Source organism: Bos grunniens, chromosome 14 (genome assembly GCF_055505025.1).
Source record: "Bos grunniens cultivar Pamir isolate PY7600 chromosome 14, Bosgru_T2T1.0, whole genome shotgun sequence".
NCBI lineage: Eukaryota > Metazoa > Chordata > Mammalia > Artiodactyla > Bovidae > Bos > Bos grunniens.
The window spans coordinates 12,506,536-12,531,575 of record NC_141178.1 but is presented as its reverse complement, the minus strand read 5'-3'; the positions used below and the strand labels follow the sequence as shown (position 1 = coordinate 12,531,575).

The window sequence follows — 25,040 nt, the reverse complement described above, 5'->3', positions numbered from 1 at the left end:
TTGGTGAGAGGTCAGGTGAATATGGCAGATGAGGCAAAAGTTTATTCAACTTTTGGTGTTGGTGGTGCAAGTACGGTCAGGTGTTGTTGTGGAGAAGAATTGGGCCCTTTCTGTTGACCAATGCTGCTTGCAGGCATTGGCAGTTTTTCAGTGCCTCTCATTGATTTGCTGAGCATACTTCTCAGATGTAATGGTTTCATCAGGATTCAGAAAGCTGTAGTGAATCAGACAGGCAGCAGACCACCAGACAGTGACCTTGACCTGTTTTTGGTGCCGAGGTGGCTTTGGGAAGTGCTTTGGAGCATCTCAGTCCAACCACCGAGCTGGCCGTCACTGGTTATCGTATACAATCCACTTTTCATTGCACATCACAATTTGATCAAGAAATCGTTCCTTGTTGTTGCATACAGTGAGAGAAGATGGCACTTCAAAATGACGATTTTTTTGATTTTTGGTCAGCTCATGAGGCACCCACTTAAAGAGCTTTTTCACCTTTCCAATTTGCTTGAAATGCTGAACAGCTGTAGAATGATTGATGTTGAGTTCTTTAGCAGCTTCTCGTGTAGTTGTAAGAGGATCAGCTTTGATGATGACTCTCAGTTGTCGTTGTCAGCTTCCAATGGCCAGCCACTGTTCTCCTCATCTTCAAGGCTCTTGTCTCCTTCGCACAACTTGTTGAAACATCACTGCACTGTACGTTCATTAGCAGTTCCTGGGCCATGTGCGTTGTTGATGTTACAATTTGTCCCCACTGCCTTACGACCCATTTTGAACTTGTAAGAAAATTGCTTGAATTTGTGTTTTGTCTAACATCTTTTCCATAGTCTAAAATAAATACAAAATAAACAGCAAGTAATAAGTCATTAGCGAAGATAAAAAGCCAGAAATACACATTAAAATGATAACATACCCACATTATTAAGAATGTATTCCAGAATCAAGCAGCAAATTTCAACAGTGCAAAAACTGCAGTTACTTTTGCACCAACCTAACACATAGATTTGAGAACTGTTTAGAGGTTTAATCAATAGAACGTGATGTTTAAATGAAGAAATAATTTAGGTGCGAGAGAATGAGAAAGAATCAGTCACTGATATAGGACAGTTTAGTTTTGGACTTGTTGAGCTTTTGGTGCCAGAGGTTCATTCAAATGGAAATGTCCAGCTGGCAGTTGGATGTAGTGGTCTGGGGCTCAGGAGAGAAGTCTTAATGGAGGTACAGATTTTTGGAGTTGACTTCCCAGCAGTGGATGAAAATTTTAGAAAAATGTGAGGTAAAGGAGAAAGGGAAAGATATAGCCAACTGAATGCAGAGTTCCAGAGAACAGCAAGGAGAGATAGGAAAGCCTTAAGTGAACAATGCAAAGAAATAGAGGAAAACAATAGAATGGGAAAAACTAGAGATCTTTTCAAGAAAATTGGAGCTACCAAGGGAACATTTTATGCAAAGATGGGCACAATAAAGGATTGAAATGGAAAGGACCTAACAGAGGCAGAAGAGATTAAGAAGAGGTGGCAAGAATACACAGAACAACTATACAGAAAAGATCTTAATGACCCAGATAACCACAATGATGTCACTCACCTAGAGCCAGACATCCTGGAATGTGAAGTCAAGTGGGCCTTTGGAAGAATCACTATAAGCAAAGCTAGTGAAGGTGATGGAATTCCAGCTGAGCTATTTCAAATCCTAAAAGATGATGCTATTAAAGTGCTGCACTCTGTATGCCAGCAGATTTGGAAAACTCAGCAGTGGACATAGGACTGGAAAAGGTCAGTTTTCATTCCAGTCCCAAAGAAAGACAATGCTAAAGAATGTTCAGACTGTTGTCAGTTATGCTCATTTCACATGCTAGCAAGGTAATGCTCAAAATCCTTCAAGCTCATCTTCAGTAGTACATGAACTGAGAACTTCCAGATGTACATGCTGGATTTAGAAAAGGCGGAGGAACCAGAGACCATGCCACCAACATCCATTGGATCATAGAAAAAGCAAGGGGATTCAAAAAGAAAAAAAAAATCTGCTTCATTGACTATGCTGAAGCCTTTGACTGTGTGGATCACAACAAACTATGGAAAATTCTGAAAGAGTTGGGAATACCAGACCACCTTACCTGTCTCCTGAGATACCTGTCTGCAGGTCAAGAAGCAACAGTTAGAATTGGACATGGAACAACAGACTGGTTCAGAATTGGGAAAAGAGTACATCAAAGCTGTGTGTTGTGTCACCCTGCTTATTTAATTTATAAAAGTGAAATTGCTGGTTACTCAGTTGTGTCTGACTCTCTGTGACCTCATGGACACAACTTCCATGTGACCTCATGGACTGTAGTCCGCCAGGCTTCTCTGTCCATTTGATTTCCCAGGCAAGAATACTGGAGTGAGTTGCCATTTCCTTCTCCAGGGGATCTTCCCAACTCAGAGATCAGACCGAGTCTCCTGCATTGCAGGCAGATTATTTACCATCTGAGCCACCAGGGAAGATTATTTAACTTATACATCATTCTAAATGGTGGGCTGGGTGAATCCCAGGCTGGTATCAAGATTGCCAGGAGAAAGATCAACAACTTCAGATATATAGATGATACCACTCTAATGGCAGAAAGTGAAGAGGAGCTAAAGGGCCACTTGATGGAGATGAAAGAGGAGAGTGAAAAAACTGGCTTAAAACCCCAGATTCGAAAAACTAAGATCATGGCATCCGGTCTCATCACTTCATGGCAAATAGAGGGGGAAAAACTGGAAACTGACATATTCTTTTTTTGGGCTCCAGAATCACTGAAGATGGTGACTGCAGCCACAAAATTAGAAGACACTTGCTCCTTGGAAGAGAAGCCATGACAAACTTAGCATATTAAATAGCAGAGATATCACTTTGCTGACAGAACTCCATCTAGTCAAAGCTATGGTTTTTCCAGTAGTCATGTACGGATGTGAGAGTTGGACCATAATATGTAAAGTAGGGTAAGGGTTGAAAATTGTGGTGCTAGAGAAGACTCTTGAGAGTCTCCTTGTACAGCAAGATCAAACCAGTCGATCCTAAAGGAAATCAACCCTGAATATTCACTGGAAGGACTAATGCTGAAGTTGAAGCTGCAATACTTTGGCCACGTGATGTCAAGAGCTGACTCACTGGAAAAGACCCCAGTGCTGAGAAAGATGGAAGGCAGGAGAAGAAGGGGATGACAGAGGATGAGATGGTTGGATGGTATCACAGACTCAATGGACATGAAGTTGAGCAAACTTCAGGAGACAGGGAAGGACTCGGAAGCCTGGTTGGACAGGCAGAGTTGGACACAACTTAGTGATTGAACAACAACAAGCTACTCTGCCCTACTTTTCTCCCACATTTTGCCCTCCAGCCTTTGTGAACTATGCCTATAACTTCTTGAAGCTTCCCAGTTCTTATTTGCATTCCTTTTTTGCATACTTCTCATTTTGCCTATAAAGCTTTCTCCCTCTCTTCCACTGATTCTTGTTTTCCTTAAAGATTTACTTAGATTAGGTGGTACTTCTTTTGGGAAGCCTTCCCTGACATTCTTCTTTTCCCCTCACATATGTTTGCCTACAATCTCATTTAGGTAAGTACTCCTTCCAATTTGAAGTTTTCTGTATGAGTCTATATCATAGTAATTCATTTGTTTGTCTACCACAATAGATTGTACCTTTATGGTAGGTCTTGTCTTTATATTCTCAGGACCTAGCATATGGCACCCCACTCCAGTACTCTTGCCTGAAAAATCCCATGGACAGAGGAGCCTGGTAAGCTACAGTCCATGGGGTCGCTAAGAGTTGGACATGACTGAGCGACACTTTTCACTTTCATGCAATGGAGAAGGAAATGGCAACCCACTCCAGTATTCTTGCCTGGAGAATCCCAGGGACAGAGGAGCCTGTTGGGCTGCCGTCTGTGGGGTTGCACAGAGTCAGATATGACTGACGCGACTTAGCAGCAGCAGCAGCAGCATACTTTGACGGAGAAGGCAATGGCGCCCCACTCCAGTACTCTTGCCTGGAAAATCCCATGGACGGAGGAGCCTAGTGGGCTGTGGTCCATGGGGTCGCTAGGAGTCGGACATGACTGAGCGACTTCACTTTCACGCATTGGAGAAGGCAACGGCAACCCACTCCAGTGTTCTTGCCTGGAGATCCCAGGGACGGGATTCTCCTGTGGTGGGCTCTCCCTGGTGGGCTCCTGTCTATGGGGTTGCACAGAGTCGGACACAACTGAAGTGACTTAGCAGCAGCAGCAGCATACCTTGAAACATTATAAACATTTAATAAATGTTTAGAAATAAATATTGAATAAAAGTGATAGCAACTAATATAGAAACTCTTCTACTTACCAACAAAATAGATTTTGAAAGGCTGTAAAACCGTAAGTTCATTTTTTAGGTCCACAGTGACTATACTCTGACTACTACTAATACCCTTCATTAAATAACAGAGGGGCAGGGTGGAGGAAGATAGAATAAATAAAGTTTTGTTCTAAGTTTCCATTGTAAATATTAATGATAATTTTTAACTGTATAAGCAAAGGAGCTTCTATACAGTAGATTTTTTAAATAAAGGAGTTACAGGAAGGAAACATAGCACCAAAGTTTGAGGCAGAATGCTTATTTCTTTTATAAAAGTCTACTGTAGTATTTATTGAATACCTACAGTATATTTGTAATAGTTAGGATACAATTTCAGCTGCTGCCATCAAGTCAGGATAACGATGGGTTAGATAAAATAAGACTCTCTCTCTCAATCTGACTGTGAGTATTCTAGGGCTAACGTGACAGGTCTGCATTGTCAGGGACAGGCTTTTCTGTTCTCTTTCTCTTTCATTCTTAGGGTATCTCCTGCATTTTTCAAGACAGCTCACTGTACCGTGTGTTCTAGAAAAGCAGCAGAGTATAGAGGAAGAGGTGGCAGGAGGTTCTGAAGTCAGGACTTTCTCTTCAAGGACACGACCCAGAGTTGCCAACATCGTTTCCACTTACATCCCATTGACGGGATCTAGCAATCCCATGGTCACACTGGCTTCCCAGCGTCTAGGAGACTCAGTTCACTTGTGCCTAACTCTAAGAGAGTTGTATTGGAAAACAGCTAGCAGTCAGCCTCAGTTCATGTTCATCTTGTTTCTTGTAAATCTTTGCGAGTATAAAGTACATTTGAATAGCTATATGAAGATTTCTAGATCTACATGTTTGGTTATACTTAATCTCTGAGTTTAAAGTGCAAAATTAGAAAGTCATCCTCTGTCTCAGTTTAGGAAAGACTCATTTGACCAGTCTTCTGGTCTGTTGAGAGACACAGTATTTTTTGCATCTTCAAGAGCACTCAGGACTCAGTCCTTCTAGATACAAATTATATAAACCACTTTTGTTAAAAACTTCAGTCACCAGGCAGTGATGGTTGGCTGCTTGTTGCAGAGCACGGGCTCAAGGGCGTGTGGGCTTCCGTGGTTGGCGGCTGGCTAGAGCATGGGGTTGTAGCTGAACTGCTAGGAAAACCTGATATAAAATAATAGTCCAAAAACAATGTGAAAAATTTCTTCTAAAATTATTAATCACAAGAGCTAATTTGTCTGATCTTGTATCAAGTGATACATAGAAATGAATGTACACTAAATTCATGGTATCCATTTATGTTATTATGATAAACTCTGTTTATTGCTTTATTTGGCTGTACCAGGTCTTAGTTGTGGCCCGAGGGAGCTTTGATCTTCGTTGCGCCCTGCAGGTTCTTTGGTTCTTTGGTTGTAGCATGTAGGGTCTAGTTCCCTAGCCAGGGAGTGAACCCAGGCCCCACGCATTGGGAGCTCAGAATCTTAGCCACTGGACCACCAGGGAAGTCCCGATAAATTCTTAAGTTCGTGGATTTTTTTTCTCTTTTTTAAATTTGAGAGGGTTTACCTTATCTAATCTGAATGACTTCCCTTGATCTCTTGATATTAGTTAGTATATAAGTTTGGTAAACTAAGCTAATTTAAGAGATTCACAATCTGTCATCTATAATTCAGAAATTCAAAAAACGGCAGGAAAAATCTGCCCTGAACTCCTCAGGCCATATGCTGTGCTTTGAACTGAGTTTATGCTTGGTATAATCTTTACTTAGTGTGAACGTTTATACATTTGCTGCAGAAGTATTAATGTTTTGGTTACAAGTTACTGTGGCAGAAACTACTGGGGTGTTAAGTAATATGCAGTATTTGCATCATTAGTTTCTAAAAATCCTAAAAGTCAGGATTCTGAAAGGCCTCTGGCTCCAGAGGTCCACTAAAGCAGCAGTCCCCAGCCTTTTGGCACAGGGGCTGGTTTTGTGGGAGACAGCATGACTGCAGGTGGGAGGTGCTGGTCTGGGGACGATTCTCATAAGGAGCGTGCTGCCGTGGTCCCTCACGTGTGTCGGATCCACGTTTCTATGAACATCGAATACCACCAGTGAGCTGGCAGGAGGCGAGCTCGGGGCAGCGTGAGTGAGGGGGAGCTGCTGGCACAGCAGGTGACGCTTCGTTTGCTTTCCTGCTGCTCACACCCTGCCTGCTTGGGGACCCTTGCAGTAGGGATTATTAGTCTGTATTGGCCCAGGCAAGACAGCAGGGAAGCAGATGCAGAAAATGTTGTTATACAAGGGGAGGGATTTAACTAGGTACATTTTATCATCAGCTGTTTTTTTTTTTAAATTTTTGGCTGTGCTGGGTCTTCGTGGCCAGTGAGGGCTGTTCCCTAGTTGCAGTGCCTGGGCTTCTCATTGTGATGGCTTCTCTCGTCGCAGAGCACGGGCTCTAGAGCATGTGGCTTCAGTAGTTGTGGCTGGCGGGCTCTAGAGCGTGGGCTTGGTAGATGTGGCACATGGGCTTAGTTGCTCTGTAGTGTGTGGAATCATTATCCGGGACCAGGGATCAAACCATGTGCCCTGCACTGGCAGGCAGATTCTTAACCACTGGACCGCTAGGAAGGTCCCTCATCGGCTATTTTTAAAAATGGTTTTTACACCATTTATAATATAATAGCACTGTTTTAATGATAGTGTTTATTTAAAAATTGTGACATTCTAAATGAAACAAATTGAAGGTGAATAAATTTTGACTAGACAAAGTGTTTTGCTTACAGTATATTCTTCTCTTTTCTTAAAGCAAAGTTCTCATATAGATGTGGTTCGTTTTCCATGTGTGGTTTATATAAATGAAGTTCGAGTCATACCCCCGGGAGTAAGAGCCCATAGCAACTTGCCTGACAATAGAGCATATGGGTGAGTCAGTTTTCTTTTTTAAAAGTGTTTTTGACTAAAGATGACCTAGAAACATACTTCCAAATGCAAAAATTTAAGGTAATATTTTGTAAGTAAAAAAAAACAAAAATAAAACTTTTTTCAGTTTTAGTTATGTTGCATTATAATTGACTTTTAAGTTTTCTATATAATCCATATATTACTATAAACTTGAAAAGAGTAATTATTTGACTTAAGTACTAGATTAAGTTTTTCTTTCTTCATTTCTTTTTTTTTTTAATTGGTAGAAATAGGTTTATATTTTCCAAACTATTGTAGGGTGGCACAGTATAGTAGACAGAGTATTCTTAATGTGCTGTTTTCCTTGAAAATAAATGCATCTGTAATATTGAGAAATATATCTTTTATTATGTTACATTTTTTATATTATAGTGTTAGTTTTCATGCCTTATTGGTGATCATTTTAGCCTGATACATGTGTCTTTTTGTAAATATGTAGCTTCACATTAGCCATTAGTTGTACTGAGCAAGTAGTTACTTGAGCATCATTTCTCCTTTTTAAGGTCTGTGGGAAATAAACCAAATGTAAGACATTGTTCCTAATGTGGAGTTGTTTTTTTTAGTTATTCTTTTTTTTGATTGTGCTGTGAGGCTTGCAGGATCTTAGTTCCTTGACCAGAGATTGAACCCAAGTCATGGCAGTAAAAGTTTCTTACCACTGGACTGCCAGGGAACTCCCTAATGTGTTGTTGTTGATAACTTTAACAACTGACATAAAACAGATGAATTTGATCTTTGTTATGATGTTAATAATCATCATCTTCTTCTGATTTTAATTACATGAATTGGAGATAAAAGCTAAATTTTAGTTATGGAAGCATGAATATGTATAATAAATGTATCAGTGGGTTCTTGGCTTATGGCCTAGGTATCAGTGCCACATTGTGACATGTCCATGCTCTGATAGCTCAGTTTCTATTACACGCGAGAGTTAAGCCAGCTACGTAGTAGTGGCTGGTACAGTACAGACGCAAAGTTAAGAGCTCATTTCTTCATAGTTGTGAAAAGTAGTTTGTTACTTGTAGAGTGGATATAAAATTCTTCAGGTCATTCAAAGGTAAAACATAAAAACAAAGCAATAAGAATGATCAATGTTTATATGACAGATCATTATAGTTAATTTTTTTGCCACGTGCAAGGGAATAAAAACTCCTGTTTTCCTGTGTTTCTTTCTACTTTGCCTTTGGAGTAATGATAGAGTATCCAGCAGACTTCTCTAATTGCACTGCTTTGGGGCAAGAAGGCTCTATTGTTACCTGCTGCTGTGTAACAAACCTCAGCAAATTTAGCAACTTAATCCCCCACTATTTCTGAGGGTCAGGAACTTGGGTGCTTCTTGATTGGCTCAGGTTCCCTCATGAGGTTATAACCAAGTTATAGGCCTCGGGTTGCAATCTCAGAAGATTTGACTGAGGCTGGGGAATTTTAGAAGCTCACTCACATGACTGTTGGCGGGAGATCTTCAGTTCTTTGCCAGGAGATCCTTTCTGTGGGTCGCTGTGTCACAGCATGGGTTCTTCCAGGGTGAGTGATCCAAGAATGAGAGTGAGAGAGCATGCCCAAGAAGGAAGCCACAGGCACTGTGTTTTGTAACTTAATATCAGAAATAGCATATGTCACATACTTCAATATAACTGCTTGTACTATATTCTTTTGACTACATATTCTGCTGGTACAGTGTGAGAGGGAACTATACAGCGGGGTGAATATCAGGAAGGGGGAGTCTTTGGGGTCTATTTTGGAGGCTGGCTGTAATAGCAGGCAAAATGGATCTCTTGTCATTAGCTGCAGTGGGTAAGAGTGTTACATTTCCCCTCTTCTCTCTCTCCTTTTTCTTATCTGGGGATAAATGACTATTCAAGTTTTAATAATTCCAAACATGAAACTGTTACCAGAAACAGTGTTATACACAATATGTTATAAACCATAAGATGAAGTACTAATTCATTAATACAAATGTATTGGTTTGGCCAAAACGTTCATTCATGTTTTTCCACTACATTTTATGGAAAAACCCGGAATAACTTTTTGGCCGACCCAATAAGATACTGGGAAGCCTGGAATCTCAAGGTTGAAAGTTAATGTTAGAGGTTATATATTTGTGCAGCACACTTTATGATCATACTCTCATTACAAAACTCAGAACTGTGTAAGGTAAAATTAAAATCCTTACAATCCCTCTATTCTGAGAGAAGCTTAGCATTTTGATGTCCTATGTCTTTAAATTTATATGTGAGCATTTGAGGGGGCTTCCCAGGTGATGTGAAACATTTGTGTGTATATGTATATTTTTGGGGGGGAGGATAGGTATATCTTATGTGAGATTAGGTTTTAGAGTCAACAGTTTTTAAGGTGAAAATCTTGTGAAGTCAGACTATGTGGATTCATTAAAGCACTTTTCAGCTACCAGGACGTGAGTCTTTGTTGCCTCCAGAGGAAATAATTTGTATTTCAACCCATTTTCCTCTCCTTTTGGAGGCCAGGGTCTGGTTATAAGCCGAAAGGTAGGAGGGGAGAGACTGGAGTTGTTGAGCACGTACAGTTGAATTAGGGTGAGATAAAGTGTATGATGCTGCTCTGACCCAGGCGCTCACTGTTCTGTGTATTCCTTTATTTCATTTAACGTTATGTCAGGAGTACTTCACAGCATTTAAATTTATTTGAAAATATGATTTCTAATGACTGCATAATCTTAACAGATCAGTGTACTGTCATTTATTTGGCTAGTTCCTAAAGTGGGGAGTGTTAGATGGTTTTTAGTTTTCAGATTTTTAGTATAATGAATCTCCTCTTGAAAAAAAAAAAAAAACTGTAAATCAGTGTTTCCATAGAAACACTTTGTAATGAAAAGTATTTTTAGATTAAAAGGTGTGAACATTTTCTCAGTCTCCTGAGTTGTATTGCCATATTGTGTTTTAGAATGGTTGTACCTGTTTGTATTTCTACCAGAAATACATAAGGGAATCTCTTCCATAGTACTTTGGGCATTACACTTTTTACCATTTAGATTTTTTGTGAATAAACAAAGCATGCATTGTCTAAAAACTGATTTTAGTTGAGGCAAAGGAATTTCAGCCAAGGGTATATAATAAGATTTCATTCTAATGCAAATTAAATAGGCTTTAAACTTTACTAGATAAGTCTATAAAAAAAGATTTATGTAATTTAATGCTATACAAATTACAGTTTAGGCTTTAAGTCACAGTTTAGGGCTCTGATGCTCAAATTATTATAGTCCTGTATGAATATGGGTTAAGCTGAAATTAAATGGTAATTATTATTTACAACTTAACGTTAACTCCTGATTCTTTTTTGCTAATAAAATAATGATATAAAGAATAAAAAAACTATATAATTAATTAGCATTTTCCATTAAAATGCATAAAAAAATTTAAATGTCTGTGTGTTTTAAAATGGTCCAAGCAGCAGGCAAAAGATACTTGATGGCTAAAAACTTTTCAGTAATATTCAAAGTGAATAGTTGACTACTTGAGAATTGGATTGTGAATAAAATTACAGGAAATATTGCAGTTAACTCTGTGTTTTATTTAAATATTGGGAATATTTTATCTTAATTCTAGACTTGCTCTTACATTTGACTTTGTTTTTTCTTTTAATTTAGGAACTGGATATTGTAAAGGCTGATGTTTCACCTTTGTTTCATTCACAGGGAGACCTCACCGCATACATTTCAGTTAGACTTGTTCTTTAACAATGTCAGCAAGCCAAGTGCCCCGGTTTTCGATAGGCTGGGCAGGTATGTACTTACTGGGTAATCTCTCCAGACATTCATAAGTTAGTAAGCGAAACCTTTTTATTCTTTCGATAGGTTGGGAAGGTATGTACTTACTAGGTAATCTCTCCAGACACTCCTAAGTTAGTAAGCAAAACCTTTTTATTCTTTTGGTAGAAGAAAAGGCTATATATGATAGTAGATCCAAGAATTTGGTTTAATTTTAACAGTTGACAATATTAAGGAAATGTCATGCTCCTAAGAACAAGTTGTGTTTATTTATAAAATAAAACTTTAAATGGCGTGAAACATTAACCATCTTTTGTTTGATTTTTATTGGTGTATGCATTTCTTCTACATATCATATGATTTGGTAATAACCTTCTAATTTGGAAAATATTACTTTTTGATTCTTAAAAAAAAACCTCTATAAATGCATTGAGATTTTATCTGTGGTTTTTACGTCACACTGCTTCATAATTTAAAATTCCATAGCCACATGTTTGTAAAATGAGAATTTTGTTAATAGCTACCCCTACTTTGAATAATTTAATGCATACTGACTTGGTATTATTAACACTGGTTGTTTTGGTATCTGCAAATTAATTAACCATAAAATGGTTTTACTCATTTATAAAATAAAAAATTTTAAAGGCAGCTTAAAAATGGAGATTTTCCTATCCCTGTCAGTAAATTTTTTAGACTTTGCTTATTCTTTTATTGATTCTCCATTTATTTATTATTAAATTACATTGATAATTTAACCTTTTTTTTTTAAATGAAGGGAGCCTAGGTAATCTGATGCAGCTAATTTTTAATATATAGGATTTTTTTTAAAGTTGGTACCTACCTGATAAAATAGGTGCTTTTTAAAAAAGTTTTAATCCCAGTATGCATTTTTTTTTTGAAGACTATAGGGCTGTGGATCTCTGATCTGGCTATGTGGTAGAATTGCATGGGGTGCTTTTAAACAAACCTTGACATCTACACTCACCTGAAAGCAATTGAACTAGAATCGGGGGGATTTGTTTTATACTTGATATCATTTTGTGGGGAGTAAATTAAACTCAAACTTTGTAGTTTATTAAAATAAAAATCTAGTGTTTGATTGAAATATTTGAATCTTCATAAACTGTGATGTTCAGTGTTTGAACCTGTGTATTTGTTCCTTCTCTTTTAACAGCCTGGAATATGATGAGAATACTTCCATCATCTTTAGACCCAACTCAAAGGTAATTCGTGGAAGTCAGTTTTCAGCTTGTTACTACTATTGTTCTCACCTCCATTCAGAGGTTTTGATCCAGATAAACCCAGTGATGCAGAATGTTAGCTTATTTAGTTCGAGTTCTGCAGAATTTCATCATTTCTTGTCTGATTCCTTTGTATTCCAGAAACTGTTTTCAAACGGAGCAAAAACATTGTAATGCTATTATATACCTATGTAGCTCTTCATTCTAATTTCATACTTGGGTCAGGAAAAAGCCAGCATCTGCTTTTCCTTCTTTTCATTTAGGTGGGCGAATTTTGAAGATGGTGGTAAATTATTAAACACCATTATATCTTAATTAAGGTGTCTTTTTAAAAATTCGTATTTCATACTTCTTCCTTGCATATCAGAAATGTGTCTTTTTTCTTGATACCAATTGCCATTCTAAAAGCATCTAAAAGATCTGACTCATGAAAGAGCCAAATTCTAACTATAATGATGATCTAGTATGGGACTATTCAGCCTGCTCTTTGTTTTGGTGAAGGAGTACTTAATATTCTGCACGTTGTTTAGACTAAAAATCGTGTTCTCTATCTCTTTATCTTCTTTCTAGTGATTTTTCTGTTCAGAGTCTGTCAGTCCATGGGTATAATCTTTGAGCCTTACTTCTGGTCACTTTGCTGGAGTTTGCTAAGATGAGCAAGGAAAATAATAATTTCTTTCTCTAGAAGAGATCCCATTACCACTTATTATTTCATCTTTACCCAACATTATAGAGTGGGAGAAGAACTCAGAAGTCAGGGACTTTGGTTTCGGGGTTTTCCTGCTGACAGTCTCAGTTTCTTATTTGTTGTTAATATTTCTGTTGTTGGTAGATAAGCTCTGAAAAATGTAAAATTATTTTATAAGGAAGTATTGAGAGTTAATGGCCTTGATAAAGTCTTTGATCTTTTTAGGATAAAGTGTCTTTGCAAAAATAATTTGTTTAATGCCTCTGGTTACCCTTACTTTTTAAGTACGGGGTGGGTACATAGAATATACCTGATTTGCATGTATGAGTTGGGCATTTATTAATAAAAAGAATGCCATATAATTTCATGGGCTTTATAATTCTTGAGACTGGACACAATTTGTACTTTTGTGTATCTTCATGACCCCTGTAACTATTTGGGTTTAATTTATTAATCGGCAGTAACTCCCTTCTAATTTCCTTTTTATTTCTCTTCTCTTGGTTAGGAATCTGGTTATGCTTTTTGAATAGAATTGACCTAAAGTATAGGACTGAGGAGATATAGTCTTGAGACGGTTTTAGATATGATAACTCTAGAGGGCCATGTAAAAGTTGTGCCTCTGGGTGAATTTCCACCAATATTGATCTTTACCTTTTCAGCATGCTTTTAGATATTAGTTGAACCCACAGAGTAATTTAATACCAGTTTACTTCTGACATATTAAAACATTAATTTGAAAGATGTCTCTTCCCCTATCCCCGTCCCACCAAATCAGGTGAATACTGATGGTTTGGTGCTGAGAGGCTGGTACAACTGTCTGACGCTGGCAATATACGGATCAGTGGACAGAGTCATAAGTCACGACAGAGATTCCCCTCCACCTCCACCTCCTCCTCCACCGCCTCCCCAGCCACAGCCAAGTGTGAAAAGGAATCCAAAGCATGGTGAGAATTTTAAATTTGGTTTTATCAGTGAAACTTACTTTCATTACAGTGGGAAAGGTAACTCAAAGAACTCTTGTGTCTTTTGAACCTTGTTTAAGGCTTGACAAGTTATGTGTCAGTCTTCCATTGTTTCTTAGAAGAGTTTCTTTTTCTGTTGAAGTGGTTGCATTTTATTTTCTTCCTGTACTTTCCAAAAATGCTTTTTTAGTTGATATGAGGTTTTTTGTTCTTTTTTTTTTTTTAAATATATAAATGATAACAGAATACATGGTTATTTGTGATTTACTATGAAAATTGTCTGTCAAAGAATTAGAGAATGGGACTTCCTTGGTGGTCCAGTGGCTGAGACTCTGTGTGCCCAGTGCAGGGAACCTGGGTTGGATGCCTGGTCAGGGAATTAGATCCCACAAGCCGCAACTAAGAGTTCTCATGCTGCAACTAAAGATCCCACATGTCACAATTAAGGCCTGGTGAAGCCAAATAAATAGTATTATAAAAAAGAGAGAAAGAGGGGCCAGAGCTTCCTCTTTGTGGCTTGCTAGGACACAGTGAGAAGGCAGCTGTCTGCGCGCCAGGAAGAGCGCTCTCATGGAACCCGAGCATGCTGGTGTCAGGTGTCAGACTCCTTGGCCTTCAGAAGTACACGAAATGAACGTTTAGTGTATATTAAAAAAAAAAGAGGCAGTAAGTTTGGTATGTGTTAATGGCATTTCTTTTATCAGATTTCTTTATATGTCTAAATCTTAGCTAAAGGAGATTTTCCCCTTTTGGGAAAATAACAGCTCTAGGGACTTCCCTGGCAGTCCACTGATTAAGACTCTGCACTTTCAGTGTAGGTGGCGAGGGTTCAGTTTCTGATTGGGGAGGTAAGATCCCACATACAATGAAGCGTGGCTCCCAGAAAACACCCCCACAAACCCACCCACCCCCCTGAAACAAAACAAAGCATAAGCCTTCTGATAAACTTCAGGGACTTCCCTTATAGAAAGCAGGCAGTTAGGCTTATGTTTTCCAGGGTCTGTTTTCCTCATTTGGTATTACTCATTGTAATAAAGAGATTGAACTAGTGGAACTAAGGAAATTTGGGAATAAATTTTGAAATTACAGTTGAGGTCATAGGGAAAAATAGTTTGCTTTACAGTTAGCATTTTATGAGCACAAATAAAATGACCATTGTTTCTCTTAACCCTTATATGATACTGTTGTGTGAGGTCTTTGTCTCTGATGGCCAACACACTGTAGTTTAATCTTTTTTCTTGTATCTTATCTGCTAAGCACAGTTAATAATTTCACTTTTCTTTGTATCCTTTATTCTTCTGTGCTCATTTGTCTTTTTTTCTAGACTGTGAGCTTTTTGTGGGCAGAGAAGTATATTTTACTTGTATTTGTATCTTTGGTCTTTTTTGTAAATTTTATTTATATAAAACAAAAACAGTTTATCCATTTCACTCACCCCTACCCCCCACCCTCTGGAAACCACCAGCCAGTCTCTTTGTATCTATGAGCTTGTTATTGGTGTTCTTTTTAAACTTACTTTTTTTAGATTGCACATTTAGGAGAGATCATATGGTATTTGGCTTTCTCTGATTTATTTCACAGAGCATAATGCCCTTGAGGTCCATGTTGTTGCAGATGGGAAGATTTCTTTCTTTTTTTGGTGGCTGAATAGTATTCCGTTGTATTAATATGTGTATGGAATAACACATACACACCTTCCACATTGTCTTTAGTCTGTCATCTGTTGATAGATGTTTACCTTGTTTCTTGGCTACTGTACGTAATGCTGCAGTGGACATGGGAGTGCATATAACTTTTCAAATTAATGTTTTTATTTTCTAGGGTAAATACTCAGAAATAGAATTGCTGGATCATTATGTTGGTTCTGCTTTTAATTTTTTGAGGAACCTTCATACTGTTTTCCTCTTATTAGCGGCACCAGTTTACCTTCTCACCAACAGTACATGAAGATTTCCTTTTCTCCACATTTTCACCAACAGTTGTTATTTCTAGTCTTTTGGTAATAGCCACTCCCTGTGGCTTAGTGGTAAAAGAATCCACCTGCCAAGCAGGAGATGTGGGTTTGATCCCTGGATTGGGAAGATCCCCTGGTGAAGAAAATGGCAACCCACTCCAATATCTGTGCCTAGGAAATCCCATGGACAGAAGAGTCTGGTGGGCTATAGTACATGGCGTAGCAAAGGGTCGGACACAACTTAGAGACTAAAAAAGCAACAAATTCTGACAGGTGTGAAGTGATATCTCATTGTGGTTTTGATTTGTGTTTCCATGTTAATTAATGATGTTGAGCATCGTTCCATGTACCTTTTGTTTGTTCTAATAGGTTTTTGATGGAGTCTTCCTTCAGTCATATCCGACTCTTGTGACTCCATGGACTGTGCCTGCCAGACTCCTCTGTCCATGGGATTCTCCAGGCAAGAATACTAGAGTAGGTTGCCATTTCCTTCTCTAGGGAATCTTCCCGACCCAGGGATCGAACCTGTGTCTCCTACATTGGCAGGTGAATTCTTTACCATGGAGCCACCTGGGAAATCCAATGGAATCTGTAGGGTTTTCTATATATTATACACGTTTTCCCTGCTCTCTGAAAGTGTGTTCCTGTGAAACCATTTGTAAGCCAGAATGATATAAAGTGAAGAAACAATTACCTTAGGATACATCTTGCTACTGGATGTACAAAGTCAATTGAGATAGAGCACAGATGCTCACAGACATAATTCAAAGCTGTGGTGGCTTAATGCTGAGATGCTAAGTGTAGTTGCTGGGGAAGGAGCTTGGTGGTGCCACTCTGACTTTTTTTGGGTTATGTTCCCTCTATAACAGCTCACTGCAAAGTTTATTTGGTTAGTGAAAACAGGTGCTAACATGAAGTTTTTGTAAATGTAAAGTGGTATAAAGTGAACTTCTAAAAAGCAGGTCACAGAGAGAGTTGGACGCGACTGAACTACCAAGAGCACACACATGGTGTGGTACAGTCCCTCGGTACCTGCTTTGTTGGGAGTGTTTATCTTAAATTGATTTCAGTTTTGTCAAATTATTTTACTGCGTCTGTTGAGATGATCGTATGACTTTATCCTTCATTTTGTTAACACATTGACTAATGTGCAGATGCTAAACCTCCTTTGCGTCCCTGGAGTAAATCCCACAGGATCATGGTGTATTATCCTTTTAGTGTATTGTAGAATTCTGCTTGCTGATAGTTTATTAAGGATATTTGCATGTATGTTCATCAGGGATATTGACCTGTACCTTTCTCTTTTATTTTTAACTTATTTATTTTTAATTGGAGAATGTAACTTTCTTTTTTGGGCTTCTCAGTGATAAAGAATCTGCTTGGGAAGCAGGAGACACGGGTTTGATCATTAGGTCGGGAAGATCCCCTGGAGAAGGAACTGGTAACCTGCTCCAGTATTTCTTGCCTGGAAAATGACATGGACAGAGAAGCGTGGTGGGCCACAGTTCATGAGGTCGCACAGAGTCAGACACAACTGAGCGACTGAGCACACCGACACAACTCTGTTTCCTTGAGACATCCTTGTATAGTTTTGGTATTAGAGTCATGCTGGCCTTGCAAATGAGTTTTAGAAAGCTTTGAGAAGAATTGGTATTAATTCTTCCTTAAACATTTGGTAGAATTCATCAGTAAAGCCATATGGTTCGGACTTTTGTTTTGGGGAGGTTTTCGATTAGTGATTCAATCTCCTTATAGTAATTGGTCTGTTCAGATATTTTGTTTAATCATGATTCAGTCTTGGTAGGTTGTATGTTTCTAGGGTTGTATCCATTTCTTCTAGGTTGTCTAACTTGTTGGTGTATAATTGTTCATAGTAGGTTCTTATGATCCTTTGTATTTCAGTGGTATCAGTTGTAATATCTCCTCTTTCATTTTTGATTTTGCTTGAGTTCTCTCTTTTTTTTCCTCAGTGAGTCTAGCTAAATGTGTACTAATGTTATCTTTCCTAAGCTTGTAGTTTCATTGATATTTTCTATTGTCTTTAGTCTTATCACAGTGTAGTCAACTGACTTGTCAGAGACAAATACCATATGATATCACTTATATCTGGAATGAAACCATGACACAAAGGAACCTGTCTACCAAGCAGAAACATACTCCCAGATTCAGAGAGCAGCTTTATGGTTGCCAAGTGGGGAAGCAGGGGTGGGGAGGAATGGAGTGAGAGTTTAGGGTTAGATACAAACTATTACATATAGAATGGATAAACAGTAAGGTTCTGCTGTATAGCACAAAGAATTACATTCTGTATGAGATAAACCATAATGGGAAAGAATATAAAAAAGAATGTGTATAACTGAGTCACTTTGCTGTACAGCAAAATTAACATGGCATTGTTAATCAGCTGTACATCAAATAAAGAGAAGTGGAAAAAAATTTACTGACTTTTAAAGAAAATTTTACTGGAGTATAATTTCTATTTACAGTGTTGTGTTAGTTCCAGATATACAGCAAAGTGAATCAGTTATACGTATCTCCACTCTTTTTTATATTCTTCTCCCATACAGGCTGATACAGAGAACTGAGTAGAGTTCCCTGTACTATGATAGGTCCTCATTAGTTACCTATTTTATATTTACTAGTGTGTATGTGTCAATCTCAGTCTCCCAGTGTATCCCCGCTCCTTTCCCTCCAGTAGCTATAAGCCATTTCCTCCAGTAGCCATAAGTTTGTTTTCTACATATGTAACTTTCTGTTCTATAAATAAGTTCATTTGTATAATTTTTTTTAGATCCCACACACAAGCAATATCATATGACATTTGTCTTTCTCTCTCTGACTTACTTCACTCTTACTTGCTTTAAAATGGACACCTGAGCTCATATATTGCATTTATATATGTGTGCATGTTTTTAACTTTTTGTTTTGAAATAGTTACAGATTTATAGAAGGCTGCAAAGAAATGTGTAGGGAAGTCCTGTGCACTCCTCCCAGATTCCCCTAGTTAACATCTTTGACAACTCTAGTACAGTATCAAGACAATATTGGCATTGTTACAGTCTGCAGAGCTTGTTCACATTCACCAGTTTGTACATGTACTTGTGCACGTGTGTGTGTATATACGTGTAGCTGTGTGTAATTTTATGTCATGTATAGTTTTGCATACCCATCATTGCAGTTAAGATCCTTGATTGTACTGTCACAGTATTCCCTGGTGTTACCCCTTCCTAGCCACACTCATCCCACCTATACCTATTTTTGGCAATCGTTATTCTCTGTCTCTGTAATTGTATTATTTCATAAATGTTACAAAATGGAATCATGAAGTTGGGATCTTTTTAAGATTGGCTTTTTTCATTCACTGTAATTTCTTTGAAATTTATCTACTTTCTCTGTGTATCAGTAGATCATTCTTTATTGTTGCTGAGTAGTAATAAATAGTATGGATGTATTATTTAACTGTTTAGTGATTGAAGGACATTTAGATAAGTTTCTAGTTTTTGACTTTAGCAAATAAAGTTATTTATGAGCATTTGTGTATATCTTCCTGTGAGAAAATAAGTCTCCATTTCTTGGATAATTCCTAAGAGTTCCATACATTATATTTTGGTATATGGGTGTCAGAGATTTTAACTTTCTCAATATAAACTGATTAGCAAAATTTCTGTTAGACAACAGACATTTGTTCTGTTAGGAACAAAAAAGTTAATAAATTCTGAGGATGAAAACCCAAATGATCAATGGCAATTTTGTCATGTATTTATATTACTAACTTTAATAATTTTAAAGTTGTTTTTCTTTTTCTAATAAAATCAGCTGATGGGGAGAAAGAAGATCAATTTAATGGAAGCCCTCCAAGACCACAGCCAAGGGGACCAAGAACTCCACCAGGACCCCCGCCCCCTGATGATGACGAAGATGATCCCATGCCGTTGCCAGGTAGAAATAATATTTTTTCCCTCTCTTGATTAATGTTAATGTAATAGTACTTTTTTATTAGAGGAAAAAAAATAGATGCTGGTAATCAAATCTTGATGAATATCCCCCACCCCGATTCTGAACAGTGTTTTCTTGTGGTTTTTTTATTGTTATTGTTGCTGGCAAGTTAATTTGTTTAAAAAAGAAATCAGTTAATTCATTTGAAACTGAAGCAACATTGCTTTGAAAATAAAATGTTAATGTACTATAATGATAGTATAGAGAAGCACCAGTAAAAATAACCTGTATGTATTGGAAGAGATAAAACTCTGTAGTTACTTAATAGCTAAAAAAGAGGATTATTGTGTAAGAACATAAAATAGCATACTTTGTTAATTCCCACTCTAGAAAATTATGCAGTGTTTACTCTTAATATTTTTTAAGAGCAAGTAATTCTACCACTTTTTTTTAAGTGTGTTTATGAGCTAAATCATCCAAAATATCATTAAATAGTTGCAATATCTAGTCTTTCTGCCTATTATTATTTAAACAGTTAAAATAATCTGTGCCTTAAATATCAATTTTTCAGTGTCTGGTGACAAGGAAGAGGATGCTCCTCATAGAGAAGATTACTTTGAACCCATTTCTCCTGATCGGAATTCTGTTCCCCAGGAAAGTCAATATTCTGATGAAGGAGAGGTAGAAGAGGAACAGCAAGAAGAAGGAGAAGATGATGAAGATGACGTGGATGTAGAGGAAGAAGAGGATGAGGATGAAGATGATCGCCATACCGTAGATAGTATCCCTGAGGAGGAAGAGGAGGATGAAGAGGAAGAAGGTGAAGAAGATGAAGAAGGTGAAGGTGGGTGAATTAACTAGGACTTCTTGTTTTTAAGTGCTGGAAACTAGCTTGATGCAGAAGAATGTATAGTTGAGATAAGTGGCTTTCAAGAAACCCAAGAGTCAGCCGGGCCTTGAGACTTGACTAGACTTGAGGATTTCTATCTTTTCTTTGCTTTGTTTATCTGTTATTTAGTTAGGAAAATGAATTTAGGTGATTTTTTTTTTTTTTAACTAACTGTTACGTCTCTATTTACCCCACATCTTTAATATCTTCTCTTTAACCAACCAATTTAAACTGCCTGACTGTGTCTCAGATCTGTTTCCAGTTTTCTGGGACAGAGATTCTGTTTGGCTTGCTGTGGTATCAGCTTCCCCTTGATACCATCAGCTTTGCCCAGGGAAGCAAGAATATGCAGCAAATACATGGTGATTAGGGCTTTGGTGATCTGTCTTCAGAGGAGTGGTGTTTTAAGCTGCCTAGAATCCCTAAAGATGTCTGTCACCTCAATATTTTGGCCGAATAATGATATCTACATTATTATTAGACATTTTTACAAGGAAAAAAAAATCTCAATTACAGAGGGACATAAGGCAGCCTAATGCAGTCTTTTAGTTAGGTCTTATTTTTCCTTTGAAAGCAAAAAGAGCTATTCAAGCTAATCGACTCTTAATTTGTCCAGTAAATGGAGTGTAATGTTAAAGTATTTATGTACAATGACAGATCATCTGCTTTGTTCTATAAGATAGTAAAGAGGAGAGTCATTCTACATGAGAATGAGAACCATTTCAGTATTACAGGGGCCCTTTTACAAAATATAAGTAATTGAGTTATTGAGTGATAACTCTTTTAACTGACCCCATTTCTAGGATACCACAAAATCCTTTTTAGATTTATTGCATTTAGCAAGTAGCAGTTAGATTTCAGGCAGGCTTTGTTAATCAGAGGACATTTTTTGTAGAGAAGATAAGAGAATGAGGCTGGTTAATTTGATTTTTACTAGAAGACATCTGGGGGTTAGTCTTGAATCAAGTCTCTTTAGGCCCTTTCTTTTCAAATATGAGTGTATTGCTATGGCTAAGTTGTTTTGAGCTTAAGAATGTCCATAGAGGCCTGTTACTGGAGGAGTACCGTGGAAACATTTCCTTTTCTTTCTTAGGCTGTTGTTACTCATCTCTGTTTTACCACAGCCAGGTAACAGTTGTGTTTAAAACTAACAAATTTTCTGTTTCTAGTCCTGTATTACTAAATAGAGGGAAAAGCTGCATGTGTCATGATATTTAAACTCTGTTTTGGCAAAGATGGGTACTTTTATAAACAAATTTTCCATAAAAACATGATACAGAACTGGGAACTATGTAATAGGTAAATACAGAGGAGTAGAAGTGAAGGAATATGAGATTCTAGAATGTTTTTCCTGACAATATTTGGTGTAACTTGGTAATTATGGTATTAATTCTTAGTTAATTTAATAATTTTGGCCCATCGATTCATTATTTCCATCTTAAAAATACTCTCTCACAAGGCAAGCTTAATTTCTTCCTTCCTGAGAGATATTTTTGGTTCTTTTTTTTTTTTTGAGACATTTCTTATTTTATTTCTGTGAGGAAAAGATTTATAGCAGAGTTATTGTAAAGCTGAACAGATATAATAGAAGGTTTTGCTTATGAAGTTTCTTTATAATTGTTCTATTAGGAGTTATAAAATGTTAATAAGTGTTGATAAGATATTGAGGCAGAAGTTAATATTGTTGATGGAATCATTATTTTCATTTTTTTGCCACGTTATTAAATAATTTATTTTGACTAACCAGATTGTTTTGCACTAAACAATGATGTAACAACTAAGTATTATTTAAACTGATTTCAGGGGATGATGGTTATGAGCAGATTTCCAGTGATGAAGATGGAATTGCTGACTTGGAACGTGAAACATTCAAGTATCCAAACTTCGATGTCGAATATACTGCTGAAGACTTAGCTTCAGTCCCTCCTATGACATATGACCCGTATGATAGGGAGCTGGTACCACTCTTACACTTCAGCTGTCCGTACAAGACTACCTTTGAAATTGAAATCAGCAGGATGAAGGACCAAGGTCCAGATAAAGAAAACTCAGGGGCAGTAGAAGCCTCAGTGAAGTTGACTGAACTGTTGGATTTGTATCAAGAAGATAGAGGTGCAAAATGGGTAACAGCTTTAGAAGAAATTCCAAGTTTAATAATAAAAGGACTAAGTTATTTGCAGTTGAAAAATACAAAACAAGACGCCCTTGGTCAGTTGATAGACTGGACCATGCAAGCTTTAAATTTACAAGTAGCCCTTCGCCAACCCATTGCCTTAAATGTCCGACAGCTCAAAGCTGGGACCAAATTAGTGTCCTCACTAGCAGAATGTGGGACCCAAGGAGTCATGGGACTGCTACAAGCAGGAGTGATCAGTGGCTTATTTGAGCTCTTGTTTGCTGATCATGTCTCATCTTCCCTTAAATTAAATGCATTTAAAGCTTTGGACAGTGTCATTAGTATGACAGAAGGAATGGAAGCTTTTTTGAGAAGTAGGCAGAGTGAAAAAAGTGGCTATCAAAAACTTCTGGAGCTCATACTTTTAGATCAGACTGTGAGGGTTGTCACTGCTGGTTCAGCTATTCTTCAGAAATGCCATTTCTATGAAATTTTGTCAGAGATTAAAAGACTTGGTGACCATTTAGCAGAGAAGACTTCTTCTGTTCCTAACCACAGTGAACCTGATCATGATACTGATGCTGGAGTTGAGAGAACAAACCCAGAATATGAAAACGAGGTAGAGGCTTCTATGGATATGGATCTTCTGGAATCCTCAAATATAAGTGAAGGAGAAATAGAAAAGCTTATCAACCTCTTAGAGGAAGTTTTTCATTTAATGGAAACTGCACCTCATACAATGATCCAACCTCCTGTTAAGTCTTTCCCAACAATGGCACGTATTACCGGTCCACCAGAGAGGGATGATCCATACCCTGTTCTCTTTAGGTGAGACATTTTTGACTTTGGAAAGTATATTTCACCAATTATTAGAGGCAGTTGCATGTGGTTGCTTTTTTTTTTAAAGCTACAAAGCTTTGTTTTATTTTTTTATTTTATAATTTTATTTATTATTTACTTAAATTTTGGCCATGCTGCGTCTTAGTTGCTGTGCGGGCTTTTCTCTAGTTGGGGATGAATGGAGGCTACTCTTCATTGCGATGTGAGGGCTTTCCATTGCAGTGGATTCTTCTGTTGCAGAGCACAGGCTGTAGGGCACATGGACTTCAGTAGTTGCAGTTCCTGGGCACAAGAGCACTGGCTTAATAGTTGTGGTGCACAGGCTTAGTTGCTGTGTGGCATGTGGGATCTTCCTGGACCAGGGATTGAAGTGTCTCCTGCATTGGCAGGTCGATTCTTTACCACTGAGCCACCAAGGAAGCCCCTTGTTTGTTTTTTTTAAAATCTGTATGTAATGTGTGTCTTTGTAAGGATGTCTTGATACTTCAAAATAGGTCATAGTGAGAAGTGTGTTAACTGTATTTGAGCTATATTTTGTTAATACTTAAAATAGTAATGGCAACTTAAGTTAAAGATATAAGTAATAATCAACCATAGTGCTTATATTAGCATATCTGTGAGCAAGAATAAGGAGAAATTGCCGGGTGGCTTCTGGGAAGGTGAAGCAAAGAGGATGGCATAGGAAGGAGAGAGCTTTTCTGTGTAAGCCTCTTTCTACCTTATGATTCTGAAACATTGTAAGTGAAGCTGATACTTTACTAAGTTAATTTTACAGTCCTTGTTAAAGATACATTACAGGTTCAGTTGTCACTTGTTTCTGCCTTCTAACCCTCTAGTTATTTACTGGTACAGTTTTGCCATTTTTAGGTACCCACAGATTTTTAAAATTTGCTTTAATTTTTGAGGGTTTCTTTTCTTTTTTTTTTTTTTTGGGCATTTTGCCTGTAAATAATTTTTTAACAAATGTAAAGATTGCATTTTTATTATTTTATTTCAGTGATTATTTTTTACCTGGCTTTGGAGCATAATGTATTAACAAAAAATCAATACTTGTCCATTCTAAAATCTGTACCTGTCCATTCCTGTTTTTAGCTGAAACTCATTTGCCTTAGCTTGAATTCGTACAGGAGTTTAAGATGATAATTGCTAGAGCAAGGTCTAGTAGGAGATGAGGCCAAGAGTACAAGTGTAGTGGTTTCGCTTTGAACAGGAGAACGGAAGCCTTTTGAGTATACAAATACAGTTATCTTTGTAGTATGGAGACGGTAGAGGAGACAGGTGCTTCTCACTGGTCATGTTTTTTGTAAATTAAGACTTAAAGTAATGCCCTGAGGGTGACTAAGTATAAGAAAAGAGATGATGCTCCCAAATAGTTATTGAGGGGAAACTAGT

The 25,040-nt window shown here is 37.6% G+C and overlaps 1 protein-coding gene across 6 annotated transcripts in view; it reads left to right on the top strand.

Moving 5' to 3' along the window:
• The window catches only part of VIRMA (vir like m6A methyltransferase associated), a 63,408-nt gene that overhangs the window by 6,361 nt on the left and 32,007 nt on the right, over window positions 1-25,040 (top strand). For 4 of the 6 annotated variants that reach the window (XM_086335921.1, XM_086335920.1, XM_086335926.1 and 1 more), the window contains 7 exons: window positions 7,126-7,241; window positions 10,951-11,037; window positions 12,197-12,245; window positions 13,727-13,895; window positions 19,684-19,806; window positions 20,375-20,647; window positions 22,496-23,636. In XM_086335921.1, coding sequence (XP_086192047.1) covers window positions 7,126-7,241; window positions 10,951-11,037; window positions 12,197-12,245; window positions 13,727-13,895; window positions 19,684-19,806; window positions 20,375-20,647; window positions 22,496-23,636 — 1,958 coding nt within the window. The remainder of the gene's footprint in view (window positions 1-7,125; window positions 7,242-10,950; window positions 11,038-12,196; window positions 12,246-13,726; window positions 13,896-19,683; window positions 19,807-20,374; window positions 20,648-22,495; window positions 23,637-25,040) is intronic. The other 2 variants (XM_086335927.1, XM_086335925.1) reach the window with 1 other exon arrangement.